The following is a 16,450-nucleotide window of genomic DNA, read 5'->3' on the forward strand; positions in this document are numbered from 1 at the left end:
CATTTACACAAAAGGCAATACGATAACACTAACATCGTTCAGCGCAATACCCAACCCCGGCCCACCCTATTACCAGCTAAACAGGAAATAGGAGTGGGCTTTGCGGAACATTTGTTCCTCTTATAGGAACATTAACGTAAAAGAAATTGCCAGTCAAATGCCACAGGAATAACTTGCAATTTATTCATTCCTGTACATAATATAATATTGCCGACTGGGATTCTGGTTACAAAAAAAATTCATTCACTTGAATACTGAATCAGTTTGTTAACTTACACCTCATTACTACAGAACCAGGGTTGTTGAAGACGTCGTCCATGTTGGAGGAAGCGTGCGATGTCCCACCCATCCACTCCTGGGTAGGGTGTGGCTCCGCGTGTCAGAAGCTCCCACACAACTACGCCCAGGGACCACTGTAAGGGAACGTTTTGCAGTTAGTCAAAAACTCCACCCGGCCGATATAAATAACACACTTCAGTTTGTGACATCCGTATGGTTGTGTTGAAGACTCTTTGCACGGCGCCAAACACAGTGCTGTCTTTGTAATCCCGACTTTAAAAGCCCATAGTGGCTGATGGGAATATATGCATTGCTTCTTTAATCAAAGTGATGTTTACATGAGTCGATGTATAACAGATATTAAAGGCATTCTTCAAAACGTCTTCGTTTATGTTGGACATGTCGCTTCAAAAATGAGACGTAGACATGTTTGTAACATGTTTGAACCCGATCGGTTAAGATCGTTGTACGCTGCAAAACCTGGTACCATCACACATTACTAGCTTGCAATGTCAAGTGACACAAAAGAAGTGTACTAAGGGGAAAACCACTGGTGTCCATGGGGAGGGCTGCCTGAATCTATTATCCCCAATTAGTCACATAGCTGTTATCAATGAGAAAGCCTAGCATTTCACATATATTCTGACTGAAATATTTCTTTATGCATGTGAATCGGAATTTCTGATCTGATTTATAAAGTCAAGCAAAGGGAAGTTGGCCAAGAAGTTATGCATAAGCTTCAGGATTATCGATGATCTGATACTGTTTGCTGACAGTCAAGAAGCCACGTACCTTCCACTGATTCACCCACCTGAACCAGAAATATACGATACCTGAGACCGCCTTATCGGTTTAATAGCTAAATGTATGCATACAGATTAAGGTTGACAAAAACTGTCCTCAAAACTGTATGACAAGAGGGATCAACGTTACAACAGTCAACGTTCCCTTTATTCTCGACCGCCTCCGTGGTCTTGTGGTAGAGCGTCCGCCCGGTGACTTGAAGGTCCAGGGTTCGATCCCCGCCCACGTCATACAAAAAGGCGTTAAAAGATGGTACTTGTTGTTACCCTGTCTGGCGCTCGGCAGTAAGGGGCTAAAACAAGGACTGGTCGGCTCGGCTATACTGTGTCTGAGTGGGGTATTCATGTTAAACTGCGGCATGGTATCTCAGAGGGCTAGCACTATAAATCGGCATCAGTGCGGACTAGTACAAGCATCCACACACACACATGCACGTCGCTATATATGTGTAATAATCTTGGACGCGACGTTAAACCCAATTTCTCCTCACCTCAACACCCCTTTCTTCTCGAGTACTGTTCCAGCAACTCCAGCCTTTGGTGTTTACATTACAACGTTTGAGGTACAATCGTCCATACTCTTTCTACGAAGATTTCAAAGAGCGTCATGCAAACCTTGCTCGGAAGTTAATTGGTCAAGGTTACAGCATTCAAGGCCTCACTAAAACTTTCAACACGTTTTAGTAGTCACGCGGAGAGGATTTCCAAATTTGGCGCATCAGTAACATAAATGATGTCTGATTTCCAAATTTGGCGCATCAGTTACATAAATGATGTCTGATTTCCAAATTTGGCGCATCAGTTACATAAATGATGTCTGATTTCCAAATTTGGCGCATCAGTTACATAAATGATGTCTGATTTCCAAATTTGGCGCATCAGTTACATAAATGATGTCTGATTTCCAAATTTGGCGCATCAGTTACATAAATGATGTCTGATTTCCAAATTTGGCGCATCAGTTACATAAATGATGTCTGATTTCCAAATTTGGCGCATCAGTTACATAAATGATGTCTGATTTCCAAATTTGGCGCATCAGTTACATAAATGATGTCTGATTTCCATATTTGGCGCATCAGTTACATAAATGATGTCTGATTTCCAAATTTGGACTTGTACCACACTGCTCCCGTGTTTTCTGGTGCACATCTGACTTGTCTTTGAGACAGGTGCCACGGGTGGGACAGGGTAAGTTCACCTTTTCGCGAACACCTTGTATCATCACTATTTGATAGTGATTCATGAACACATGTTCATGAATTGGTCCGTATCGTATAATCGATTTCTTATGATTATGGAAATGTTTTTGTCTATCTTATTCAAAACATGAAGATAGCAGTGGTTATAGTATTGTCGTTGAATAGATAACAGTTTGTATAAATATTCTTTATCTAACTATATCTGATGCATATGATGTTATATATGAAGTAGTGAACATGGTTTTACACCGCTTTAGCAATATTCCAGCAATATCTAGGCGGGGGACACCAGAAATGGGCTACACACATTGTACCCATGTTGGAAATTGATTCTGAGTCTTCGGCGTGACGAGCGAACGCTTTAACCACTTGGCTACCCGACCGCCCCAATATATGAAGTAAAGGGTGTGCTCAAGGACTTACGATGTATGACTTGGAGTTGAATCTATATTGTCCTTATCAGAAACCAGTTTGTCATCACCTGGTAACAGCTTCCAGAACCTACCACGTCTAACTTGGAGTTGCCTCTCTATGTTGTCCTTATCAGAAACCAGTTTGTCGTCATCTAGGACCAGCCTCCAGTACCGATCACGTCTAACTTGGAGTTGCCTCTCTATATTGTCCTTATCAGAAACATGTTTGTCGTCAACTAGGACCAGCTTTCAGTACCTCACGTCTAACTTGGCGTTGCCTCTCTATATTGTCCTTATCAGAAACATGTTTGTCGTCAACTAGGACCAGCCTCCAGTACCGACCACGTCTAACTTGGAGTTGCCTCTCTATATTGTCCTTATCAGAAACATGTTTGTCGTCAACTAGGACCAGCTTTCAGTACCTCACGTCTAACTTGGAGTTGCCTCTCTATGTTGTCCTTATCAGAAACCTGTTTGTCATCACCTGGTGACAGCTTCCAGAACCTACCACGTCTAACTTGGAGTTGCCTCTCTATGTTGTCCTTATCAGAAACATGTTTGTCGTCAACTAGGACCAGCTTTCAGTACCTCACGTCTAACTTGGAGTTGCCTCTCTATGTTGTCCTTATCAGAAACATGTTTGTCGTCAACTAGGACCAGCTTTCAGTACCTCACGTCTAACTTGGAGTTGCCTCTCTATATTGTCCTTATCAGAAACCAGTTTGTCGTCATCTAGGACCAGCCTCCAGTACCGACCACCATTCGTGACCAACTCGTGTTATTCCGGGACAAGCCGAATAGCGACTCGTGCCACTCTCGTGGCCATTTTTGCAACCGGGTTCCGTCTTAACGCAAACGGGCATACATAAAACAATTGTCAACTCGTTGCGCAATGGTTCACATATATTTCCCCATATATCATTTATATTTTAGATGAAATAAAAGCACAACAGGACATGCGAAATTATACAGTATGATTGAACACATTTAACTGTGTCTTAGGTATATTTTTAGATGCAAGACATATGTAAAAACAGAAATTATTTCTAAGGGATTCTTTGACGAAGAACTTGAAATCATACGCGCATTCTGATTGGTTTGTCGTATTTTCGCACATAGCATTCATCGATAGGGGGACGAGTCTTCTTGCAGGTGGCGGAAAGGGGCGAGTGGTGACGAATGTACCGACCACGTCTAACCTGGAGTTGCCTCTCTATATTGTCCTTATCAGAAACCTGTTTGTCGTCACCTGGTAACAGCCTCCAGTACCGACCACGTCTAACTTGGAGTTGCCTCTCTATATTGTCCTTATCAGAAACCTGTTTGTCGTCACCTAGTAACAGCCTCCAGTACCTACCACGTCTGACTTGGAGCTGTAGCTTCCTCTCTCCATGCTCTCTGGCGCCATCCAGCGGATCGGCAGCTTCTTCTTGTTGTCGCTGGTGTAGTAGCCTTTCTCGTAGATGTCTCTGCACAGTCCGAAGTCCGCCACCTTCACATGTAGGTTGTCATCAAGCCTGGAGCATACAGGGCGATACATACTTCATGTGATCCATAGTTCAAATGTCACACATACATTACATATAGTGATACATAAGTGAGGTGGTACATGCGTTATATGAAGTCAAACATAGTTGAGGTTAGATGATATATACGTTATATAATGTGATACATAGTTCAGGTAAGGTGATACATACGTTATAGAATGGGATAGATAGTTCTGGTTAGGTGATATATACGTCATATAATGTGATACATAGTGACGTGAAATGTGGTTTAACGTCGCGTCTAAGATTATTGCACTTATATAGCGACATAGCATGCATATGTGTGTGTGTGTGTGTGTGTGTGTGTGTGTGTGTGTGTTTGTGTGTGTGTGTGTGTGTGTGTATGTGTGTGTGTATGTGTGTGTGTGTGTCCGCTTGTACTAGTCCAGACGTATACCGATTTAATACCCCAGTCGGACACAGTATACTGACACCGAGCCGACCAGTCCTTGTTTGAGCCCCTTAATGCCGAGCGCCAGACAGGGTAACAACAAGTACCATCTTTAAACCCCAGTCCTTCCGCTCTCCGAGCGGACGCGCTACCACTAGACCACTGAGGTGGTCGAGACATACGTTATATGATGTGATACATTATTTGAGGTTAAGTCAAAATCATATGCTACATGATGTGATGCATACCAAATATGCAATCTTTGACGGGTTCTCAAGGAACATTGTAAACACATAGTTTCAACGACAGGCATAATCGTACAGTTTATTTGTATTTTAACACTTCACTCATCAATATTTCATCATTATCACGGCGGTCTGTAAATGATCGAGTCTTGACCAGACACACCAGTGATTGACATCATGACCATCGAACTACGCAAATGGGATAAGATCAATACAGTCAGCTAGCCTGTCCACGGGTGTTGGTTGGTGTATTGTTTACTTGTTATGTATTTATTGTTCCTGAATGTAACTATAATTCCCCTGAGAAATGAGCTACTATTGGTCAAGTGGTTGAGTGGGAGCAACATGTTGACATGAGGAAATGTTGGCTGTGTGATAGTCAGAATTATAGATCGGATACCTCCTTTCGTGAACAACTCACATGCAGTTCCTGGCCGCCAGGTCTCTATGCACCAGTCTGAGAGTGGACAGGTAGTTCATGCCCTCGGCAATATCCACACCCCATCTCAGGATGTCGTACACCCGCACCTCCTGCAAGGAATGTGATAACATCACAGTATATAACAAAGTTATGAGATTGTTTAGGATAACACTAGACGCGATATCATCTCCATCATATAACGGTTGAACTGTGTAAGTATCATGGTCATACTTCTTACTTAATTACCAAAGTTATGGGAGACTGTAGGCACACCTTATGCAATATTCGTAATATTATGTATGACATGGCCCTGGTACACTGACTACCAAACCCATGGAGCTCAGTATGATGTCATGTCCAGGAGGAAATCTTTCCAGTATTTCACCCTAGTCCGTTAATTTGATGTCCAGTTCCACATAGAAATAGGATGGCTTTTCTCACCATTGTGGTATAGTAGACATGGTGCATTGGTGTCAATGTGAACATCAAAGTCATTACGCCCAGTTGGTCCACACTCGTCTTAATATTCACGAGGCGCAGATGGTCTATATTCGTCTTAATGTCACGAGACGCAATTGTTCCACACAGTCATAATGTCATGCGATGCAGTTGGTCTATACTCGTCTTAATATCATGTGACCCACTTGGTCTAAACTCGTCTTAATGTCGTGAGGCCCAGTTTACCTATACTCGTCTTAATGTCGTGAGGCTAGTTTATCTATACTCGTCTTCATGTCGTGAGGCCTAGTTGATCTATACTCGTCTTAATGTCGTGAGGCCTAGTTTATCTATACTCGTCTTAATGTCGTGAGGCCCAGTTGATCTATACTCGTCTTAATGTCGTGAGGCCCAGTTGATCTATAGTCGTCTTAATGTCGTGAGGCCCAGTTGATCTACACTCGTCTTAATGTCGTGAGGCCTAGTTGATCTATACTCGTCTTAATGTCGTGAGGCCCATTTGATCTATATTCGTCTTATTGTCATGACCCCAAGTTAGTTCAACTCGTCTTAAAGTCACGAACCCCAGTTGATCTATACTCTTCTTAATGTCATGAGCCGCAGTTGGTTAATACTCGTCTTAATGTCATGAACCGCAGTTGGTCTATACTCATCTTAATATCATGCAGCAGTTTGTCTAACTCGTATCTATGTCATGAAGCCCCGTTTGCCTACACTGGTAGGAATGGAATGTTCAGGATGAACCCGTTCCGCCAATCAAGAGTCACTGACACAGCATATATCCTATTGTGATCCAAGCAGACAGGATTCAGTAACGACTGTTGAAGAGGAAGGTAAGGTTACTTGCTGAGGAAAACCTTGTAATAGTTTGTTTAACAGATTTACCATACCTTCGCGTCATCCGAGACGAAGGACAGGAGATCCCCGTTAGCCATGAAGGGCAGGACCACCATTGGCTGTTGACTCTCGCTCACCGAGATCCCCAACAGTTGGAGGACATTCTCGTGGTCAAACTCCTTCATGACCAGCGCCTCCTCCACAAAGCTACAGAGATCCATGTTCTGGCTGTTATCTGGAACACAGATGCAAATTTTGCACAACACTTCCTTACAAGTCTTTGAATGACATTTAGTATTTATACGACACATAAGAGATGGAATTAATAGATGTCAAGTTCTTTGCAATGAGGAACACAACGTTTCGGAGTATATCACCTGATAAAGGAGGGAGCATATACTCCGAAACCTTGTGCTCCTCATAATATAGAAGTTGACATTCTTTTAAGACGTCCAGCAAACAATATGTTTTTTTCCATAAATCATAAGGACATATTATTTAGTGTTGACTTGTTTCTATGCAGGGTTGCGTCCCTTGGGCACGCCAGACGCCTATGATTGTGGGTTTGACTCCCGGGTCGCCTCTGTTATGTTTCTTGGCTTGTCAGCACCATACCCGTCCTCGTGGGTTTCACCAAAGCGAGACCTGCAATACTTCGACCTTTCCCCCCACATTAAGCAGACATAATATAACTGGAAAACTGTTCAAAGTGGCTTAACGCCCAATTCACTCACTCATCGGTCATGAAACAGTGTACCTATCAGATCCGCTCAACTATACCAAACGACCCCACACTATATCTGTCCTCCAGCCAGGTGCCATTTCATCTTTTACAATTGTTCTGGTGTCAACGTTAAGTTCACTTATTCACCATTAATTATTGGTTCATGATGGGCAAACACTACAAATAACAAATTGAAGTCCTGAAATACACCTGTCCACAACTCCACCAGCTTAATGAATGAAATCTTATGTCTTAAGTGGTAGAGACACTTCACTCACTAGATGGCGCAGCGCTGTGGCGACAGGCGCGGTTGAAAACGCTCACAGTTTTCCATTGAGTTGTTTTGCTTATTTTATATGCTGCTGCTAAGTCATTCTTGTAGCTACAGAGTTATTTACACTCTGGCGGTGATGATCTAATCATGTTTGTTGTTTTTTACAGCATATCCTTGTTGTCAGTGCTAACAGGGTTAGTAGATGAAACCAACATGGTGGCCACCGTGACTTTAACACCATACGCTATGAAAGGGAACAGCTACTCCAGTTTTGTGGATATAATAATGTCAGTGACTTCCATATGGATATATTTTCGGAATACACACAGGAAGCAAGCATTCGTGACCAACTCGTGTTATTCCGGGACAAGCCGAACAGCGACTCGTGCCCCTCTCGTGGCCATTTTTGCGACCGGGTTCCGTCTTAGCGCAAACGGGCATACCTAAAACAATTGTCAACTCTTTGCGTAATAGTTCACATATATTTCCCCATATATTATATACATTTCAGATGCAATTTAAAGCACATCAGGACGTGCGGAATTATACAGTATGATTGAACACATTTAACTGTGTCTTTGGTATATTTTAGATGCAAGACACATGTAAAATAAAAAAAATATTTCTGAGGGATGCTTTGACGAAGAACTTGAAATCATACGCGCATTCTGATTGGTTTGTCGTATTTTCGCACATAACATTCACCGATAGGGGGACGAGTCTTTTTGCAGGTTACGGAAAGGGGCGAGTGGTGACGAATGAGGAAGCAAGGACAATCTTGAGCCGTAAACGAGGTAAGAGAGGCGAACTGGGGTGTAGAATAACGTCGCGTAAAACCAGACCTCTCTTACCTACTATTTTGATGGCAGATGTGCGTTCTCTGAGGCGCCAACTTAACGAACTAGAAGCCAGTGTGAAGGTCATTTATGAAATCCGAGAAAGCTGCCTTCTTTGATTCACTGAAACTTGGTTAATGTTGGTTCTGAGAAAGAGAAATCTAGCCTCGAAATCGATGGTTTCGGAAATCCAGTCTGTTTAACCCCCTACTACAAGAGAAAGTTAAAATCCGAGAAACGAACATTTAAATCGGTGAAATCGTTGACACCACATTCCCTTGATATTAAATGAAAGGGCGCTCTGATTGTACGGCTTGGGGCCGTGTTCGAGAATTCTAGCACGGATCTTGATCTCACTAATGTTGTCACTCATTCTATAAACTTCGGTGGTGAATGTGTTGTGCAGTGGCGTAATCATTCCTAATTTTGATTGTGTTTAAACGTTGCAGAGTACTGTAAACAAATCAGATTAGTTATAAATTCGAGTAAAAGTTCTTAAATTTTTCGGCACAAAGAAAGAATACAAACACGTTTTGAGCTATGTGATGTTGATTTACAAAACGTAAATACAAAACTCTTCGCATACTATTCTCCAAAAATAATTCTATTTTCAAAGTAAAAAATGAAACTGGCACAATCTGCAACTAAAGCAATGTTTTATGTTCTGAAGTAAATATTATCACCTTTCTAAAGAATGTCAATTGAATCCCTCAGAATACACGATAAAGCCAATGGTGTTATAGGTCTATTCAGTTTTGGGTTTTAACAAAATAACTCTTTTAGGAATGTCCAATCACATTTACTCAAAATGTTAAATGGAGGATCGGGTTTATCTTCTATATTTATAGACACAAACTGTATATTGTGTTACTCGACCAAACTTTTACAAAGTAAATCTAATAAGTTGGCATATTATGTATATAAAATATTATTATCAGATTATGAATCTGAACATTTCAAACCTGAAGGAAATAACTTTGACAACAAAATCCTAACAATTTCAGTAATATATGACAATTCCCAAAAGGATTTTACTACCTTCTCGCCAGAGAATGGTATTTTCCACAAGATTACATTATCAATATCTAAATGAATGAACTACAAAATACTTCATAATCTACTTCAAATAAGTTAATTAAATCTGATTCATATTTTGAAATATTAATATATTAAAATTTAGATAAATAATATGGAACGCCAATATGTCATTTTCGAACATCAAACCAACGACTATAAATTAAAAAAGGCAAATGGAACAAAATACTATTAAAATAGATTAGGTTCACTGTATGATACAAGAGACTTCGGTGATGCTCTCATTTTATTTTAATCTGTCCATTTTAAAAGAACAGAAAAAATATCTGCATTCCATTATGTTAATATCGCAAATATCCCATCATTCCGAATTTTGTCTTGCCAGGACTGTTAAACAAATTAAGTAACTTTTGTTTAGTTATTGTGCAAAAATTTAGATAACATGCTAACATATAACTTGTATGAACTATTATTTGTTTTGTTGCAACTCTCCCTGTCCTTTGAATGCCATCGCGGGGGCACGGGTGGCCCAGTCGTCTAAGGCGCCGCGATTCGCTGTGCAGAGTTGCGTCCCTTGGGCACGCCAGAAACCTATGATTGTGGGTTCGAATCCCGGTTCGCCCCAATTATGTTTCTAGGTTTGTCAGCACCATACCCGTGCTCGTGGGTTTCACCGAAGTGATAAACGTCTGAGACCTGCATCACTTCGGGCTTTCCTCCCACATTAAGCTGACACGCCGTGATATGACTGGAATACAGTTAAAAGCGGCGTTAAACCCACTCACTCACTCACTTGAAAGCCATCGCATATTGTACCTGTATTGTATATTTTATTCTGATGCCGTGGACCACAGCCTCAAAGTAATAAAGTTCAGGTCAGTTCAGTCAGTTCAGTCAGTTCAGTCTTCAAATACCATCAAGATCTTTCTGAACAAAAAACCGTGGATTACTGTTATAATAATAATTATAATAATTTCTATTTATTTTTCCAAATTAAAAATTGTTTAAATTTTCATTCCCAATTTAGCATGTAAAGGATTTTTATTTTATGCCTGCTTCAGGAGTTTAGCCAAGGAAGGTTACTCTGTTTAACCATGCATGCTTTTTAGTTTCTGGAAGGAGAGAATGAGGACCCATGTGGTCAGTAACAAAAAAGCAAGAAGTAAAAGTTAGAAAAGAATATGTGCTACCAAAATGGTATGTTGTCATGCATTTGTATTTCTTTTCCATTGTCAATATATTTCTGTAGCCATTTTATTTCCCAAAATGTTGTATTTGTAACTTTTCTGAAGCAATGATAATGTGTTCAGTTTTCAATCACTAATGTATACATTCTTTCTGTGCAAATGCTCTTGCAATTATTTTGTCACAATTTAATGTCTTTTTTCAACTTTTGTTGTTTTCGTAATTGTCATACATTGTTATTGTTTTGTTTACATATTTAACTGCAAACTTATGATTGTTTACTTTTCCTTTGCAGTCAATCTTCCAATTCAAAAGAGGGTATTTATTGATAATTGATGATGAGAATGAGAATGAGAATGAGGATGAGTGAGTGAGTGAGTACGGTTTTACGCCGCTTTTAGCAATATTCCAGCAATATCACGGCGGGGGACACCAGAAATGGGCTTCACACATTGTACCCATGTCGGGAATCGAACCCGGGTCCCTGGCGTGACGAGCGAACGCTTTAACCACCAGGCTACCCGAGCGCCCAGAATGAGGATGAGAATGAGAATGAGAATGGAGATGGAAATGGAAATGTGAATTGTACTTTTGATCTAGAACGAATTGACATTCATTGTGATCCTAACAATTACAAAAGAACTCAAGTCAGTCTATATGGAAATAATTTAAAAAAAATACATAAATAAAAAAAAAAAATTGTGCCGAGAACAAGTTGAAGATCAAATCTGTCCAGAAAGAAAGATCACGGAGAAATGTAAAATTAAATACAAGTCAGTAACTGAAAGACAGTGTGATCTTTGACGGGCTTGGAAGGGCGTTACGACAATAATTGGAACATTAGTAAAAACGAGCTGAAATACGTGTTGCAGCTAACTTTGAGCTTTGCCAATGAGTTGAATATGTTCTACGCTCGTTTAGACACTACAGACTTCAGGAAAGAAAGAAACTTGTTCAGAAATGTTTAATTGGATTGCGAAACGCTTGACGTAACTTCATGTGATGTTTTACAATCATTCTCTAAAATAAATGTCCCCAAAGCTGCTGGTCTTGATGATCTATGAGGTATGGTGTTGAAGGAATTTCGTGTTCAACTCGGTCTTTTCAAAAGAATATTTCAAATATCTATCGATAAAAAATTTATTCTTTACTATACTTTGGAGGGCATCTAATGTTCCCAGTTTCATAAATTCCAAATCCTATAAATAACGATTACCGACCGTTTGCTTTGAAATCCATACCTAAGACAGACAGAGCATTAACTTGACCCACGTCAGTTCGCCTAAAGAGCCGGGAGAGGAGTAGAGGATGCCACGCTTACACTGTTAAATAATATCTACAAACATCTTGAACCTTCCAAATCATTTGTGCGAATTTTGTTTGTTGACTTTAGTATGTTCTTCCTGCTAGTCTAAATGTTAAACAGACAAAGGAAATGATTGCACATTTTAGAAAAAATGAAGACTGAAATTCCCCTGGCTGATTTTGATAACGAAAATATTGATTTGGTTTAACATTATAAATACCTTGTCACCATTATTGATTCAAAACACACATGAAATGTAAACACGGAGCATATTTATTAAATACTAAAAGCGATTATTTCTTACAGCGTCTTAGGTATTTTAACTTTATAGTATGATATTCTCTGTTTTATAGAACACTTATTCAAATAATTTTAGTTTTTAATGTCAACTGCTAGTATGGGGGCCTACCTGTTCAAAATAAATCTTAAATACATAGAACTTTAAATACAGCAAATAAAAATCTCTGGTACGCAATTTCAACACATCGGCGACATTTATGAGCTGCAAAAACTGTCAAAAAGGCGCGTAAGACATTAAGTGACAGAAGTCATATACTGCATTCCAAATATCAGTTACTACCTTTTGGCCGCCGACTGCGCATGCCGATGCTGAAAACATACAGGGCCTGGAAATCCTTCATACCAGCCATTATAGCTAAAATGGAGAGAATTATCATTAAACCGCCCGCACGTTATCAGAAATGAGCGGGCCACTGTAACTTGATAATGCCCTCATATTGCTTGACGACGGGCCATTATCAAGCCCGTTGTGAGGTGACGTCATAGGGTAGAGAAAGTAACGTCACGTATTATAGTGACGTCATCTGGTTTGTTCTATGACGTTTCCATGTTTGTAAAATGAGGTCAGTGACATTCGTGTTGATTGCAGTAGATGTTTCAAAACCGATGTTGTTGTTTCGTTTTATTTGATAACAAATTCCACCCATTTTAGCTATAATAACGATAACGCTATTTTTCAGGGCATTATCATATGCAGAAGCCCTCGGTCTTTTCAACTGCCCTCCTTCGTCGGGAAGTTAATGGAAAACCTCGGGCTTCTGCAAATGATAATGCCCTGAAAAATAGCGTTATCCTTATAGTATTAGTCTTTTAAAATATTATCTGTTTAATACTATTTATTATAGCTAAAATGGATAGAATTATCATTAAACCGCCCTCATGTTATCGGAAATGAGCGGGCCACTGTAACTTGATAACGCCCTCATATTACTTGATGATTGGCCATTATTAGGTGACGTCATTGGGATAGTATAAGGTGACGTCACGTTCAATAGCGACGTCATCTAGTTTGTTCTATGACGTTTTCATATTCGTAAAAGTGGGTCAGTGAAATTCGTGTTGATTGCAGTAAATGTTTCGAAACCGAAATTCTTGTTTATTTTTATTGGATAAGGGCTCAGTCACACTTTCAGGATTTTACTGGCGTACTTGATAGGACCATTCCCGAATAAAATTTGTCAAAAGTCTGATCAAGATCCTGTGATTCGTGGCGGGAAATTCACAAACAAGCAGATATTGTCCAGGAAGCGTCCCGATTCAGGCGTTTCCAGTCGAATTCGTCCTGATTCTTCCGTTCTCATTCCGAATCTGATCCGATTTGTATCTCCCGCATGGTAAAAAAAGACCGAATCTGTCCCGACAGCGTCCCGATTCTCCCGAATGCGATCCGACAGAGATCAGACAGTGACCGGACAGTGAATCGACAAAGACGGTTCGCATTCGGCAGGATCTGGACGCAATTTGGATTTAATCGACAAGAAACGACAAATGAAAAATTCATGCCTGTCCATCACGACAGCGCCCCGATCCAAAGGACACCGTTCAGACAAACACAGGACATTGTTACGATTTTGATACGATACAGCAGAATCTGTCAGGACATAGTCAAGATTGTAATCCGACTAGACAAAATCGTTTCCAGAATGTTACGGGACGCACCATACTATAGACCATAGACGCCGACCTCTCTGGAGGGGCGGTCGGGTAGCCTAGTGGTTAAAGCGTTCGCTCGTCACGCCGAAGACCCGGGTTCGATTCCCGACATGGGTACAATGTGTGAAGCCCATTTCTGGTGTCCCCCGCCGTGATATTGCTGGAATATTGCTAAAAGCGGCGTAAAACCATACTCACTCACTCACTCTCTGGACCTTTCCCGATCCGTAGGACACCGTTACGAACGCATACGACTGCGTTCAGACAATGATAGGACATTCAAGATCATTGAGGATAGTTATCGGCCTTTTTCACTTTTCGTGTCGTAGCGCTGTCTGATCTCAAACGGGAGCCATAATCGGCACTGTGTGAACCTGGCCTAACAAATTCTATCCATTTTAGCTATAATAACGGTAACGCTATTTTTCAGGGCATTATCATTTGCAGAAGCCCTCGATCATTTCAACTGCCCGCCTTCGTAGGGCAGTTAATGGACGACCTCGGGCTTCTGAAAATGATAATGCCCTGAAAAATAGCGTTACCCTTATAATGGTTCGCTGTAAATAAATCTTATCCTGCCTTTATCCCTTTTAAAATTGCTGTGATTTATATGTTACACCCGATCTGTGCATCTGCCCATTGTGTGCATTAGGCAGGCTATGGTTACCAGTATATTATTCTGTCTTATTTTCTTATGTACATATTTTAATATCATTATATTTTCTTCTTTTTTGTGTGTGCATATTTTAGATTTGATCAACTGTGCAATGTGAATGTCCGTTGGGTTAATAAAGTCTTATCTTATCTTATCTTATCTATTAGAAGGCCAGGCCCTACCCTAATGATATACATCTAGCCTCGGTCATGAGTCACGAAACTGGGCAGTGTCTCTATCAGCTCCATACAATCTAAAACCACAAATGTTACTGAAAGACATTACAATGACCCCACACCTAATCTACCCCCCAGCCAGTTCCCTTACATATATAGAACCAATAACTATTGGATCGTAATAGGGAAACACTACAAATATTCAGAAGGCCAGGCCCTACCCAGCATTGTTTTGATGGCGACTTTCTCAGCCCCTTCTTCTTCCCCAGACTCTGGGTACAACATGCCTGCGTACACACAGCCGAAGTTACCTGCAATAGCGAAGGAGAAAGTCATACGTACATAGATACCATACATCATTTCCAACAATGTCACTGGCTTCTCTGTGTTCATATTAACTGGATGAATGAAAAAGATCATTTCAAACTCGAATCACATAAATCGCTCAGCTGTCACGTGCATTTTGTCTTTCAAACATGACGTGCAAATGGAATGAAACATGACATATCAAATTTACATGGTTGCACCTACAACCACTCTCCTACCCAGAGTGCCATGCGGCCGGCAGCCAGCTAGCATAGTACCTCTGCCACAGGCCAGCGCCATGTGACGATTCGTCACATCTTTCACAGTCCATTCGAGATATTGCATAATATTATTATGCTTTTCATCCGTTTCATGTTTGACAAGTCTACACATTTTCATAAACAAATGTCAAAGAATGGTTAACTTTCATTGAGAAAGTATGCAAATGCGTAAAAATCTACTTGTTTTTGCGTAGTTATCCTATGTTTACATTGGTTGTACGGCTCCACGTGCTGTCATCGAAGCGCAACGGAGAGCTAGCGACACGGTCACTTTGATGCCTAAATATATATTGTCATACAACTCACTGTCACAGTTGTAGTAGCATATCTATATAGTTATGCAAAACAATATGTAAAGCGCCCCCAAATACTTACATTAGTCCGTTCTATACTGATTTCTGAAAAAGCGTGTTTGTTTACAAACAAGAGAAAAGTCCGGTCACGTGATATGCAAATTAGCCTGTGGCAGTGGTGTTATGCTGAGTCACTACTGCGACGGAGTGTGGCCTACAACCACAGTAAATGCAGATAGAATAGAATGTCGGTACTACCTGAGCCAATCGTAGCTCCTAGCTTCAGCCTTGATGCGGGCACAATGACCTTGCTCTGCTCAATACGTTGCAGCAGTTCCTTGGACAACGGCTTCTGAACTCTGGGTTCCAATAGGAAGTACGCATTAAGTCCTGTAACAAAATGCATACAGAGTGATGAAAAGAGTAGCAGGGCCCGGAGTCATCCCACAGATGACTTCCTTACATTATCGGCTTGCCATGAGGGCAAGGCGTTCGATCTCGGATCAGAAGGCGCGTGGTTCGAATCCCATCACGGTACTCGGAGATTTTTTGGTCGCTACAAAGGCAATGATAATATGTCTATTTTTACGGTTAAAGAGAACGCAATTTGGAAAAACAAAGAATAAAAGCCATTGACATGATTTGTTTCTTTGTTGTTTAACCGCACTCAGGTATATGACGGACGAGTGTTAATAATCGAGTCTGAACCAAACAAACCAGTGATTGATATCCACATCTACTGTCACATCTTGATGTAACTGGAATATCCTATCCTAGAAGCTAGAAATAAAGGAGACCATGAGACCGCCTCATCTGTTTCATATTTAGG

At 40.7% G+C, this 16,450-nt stretch overlaps 1 protein-coding gene across 1 annotated transcript in view; it reads right to left on the minus strand.

The window, feature by feature from the left end:
- Positions 1 to 16,450, minus strand: part of LOC124121100 (hepatocyte growth factor receptor-like) — a 46,857-nt gene that overhangs the window by 1,062 nt on the left and 29,345 nt on the right. Inside the window, exons 11-16 of the mRNA XM_046484067.2 lie at positions 15,880 to 16,011; positions 14,963 to 15,052; positions 6,651 to 6,832; positions 5,302 to 5,411; positions 4,055 to 4,214; positions 277 to 413 (exon numbers count right to left, since the gene is read on the minus strand). Coding sequence (XP_046340023.2) covers positions 277 to 413; positions 4,055 to 4,214; positions 5,302 to 5,411; positions 6,651 to 6,832; positions 14,963 to 15,052; positions 15,880 to 16,011 — 811 coding nt within the window. The remainder of the gene's footprint in view (positions 1 to 276; positions 414 to 4,054; positions 4,215 to 5,301; positions 5,412 to 6,650; positions 6,833 to 14,962; positions 15,053 to 15,879; positions 16,012 to 16,450) is intronic.

This window comes from Haliotis rufescens, unplaced genomic scaffold, assembly GCF_023055435.1.
Source record: "Haliotis rufescens isolate VD_foot unplaced genomic scaffold, xgHalRufe1.0.p SCAF_16, whole genome shotgun sequence".
NCBI lineage: Eukaryota > Metazoa > Mollusca > Gastropoda > Lepetellida > Haliotidae > Haliotis > Haliotis rufescens.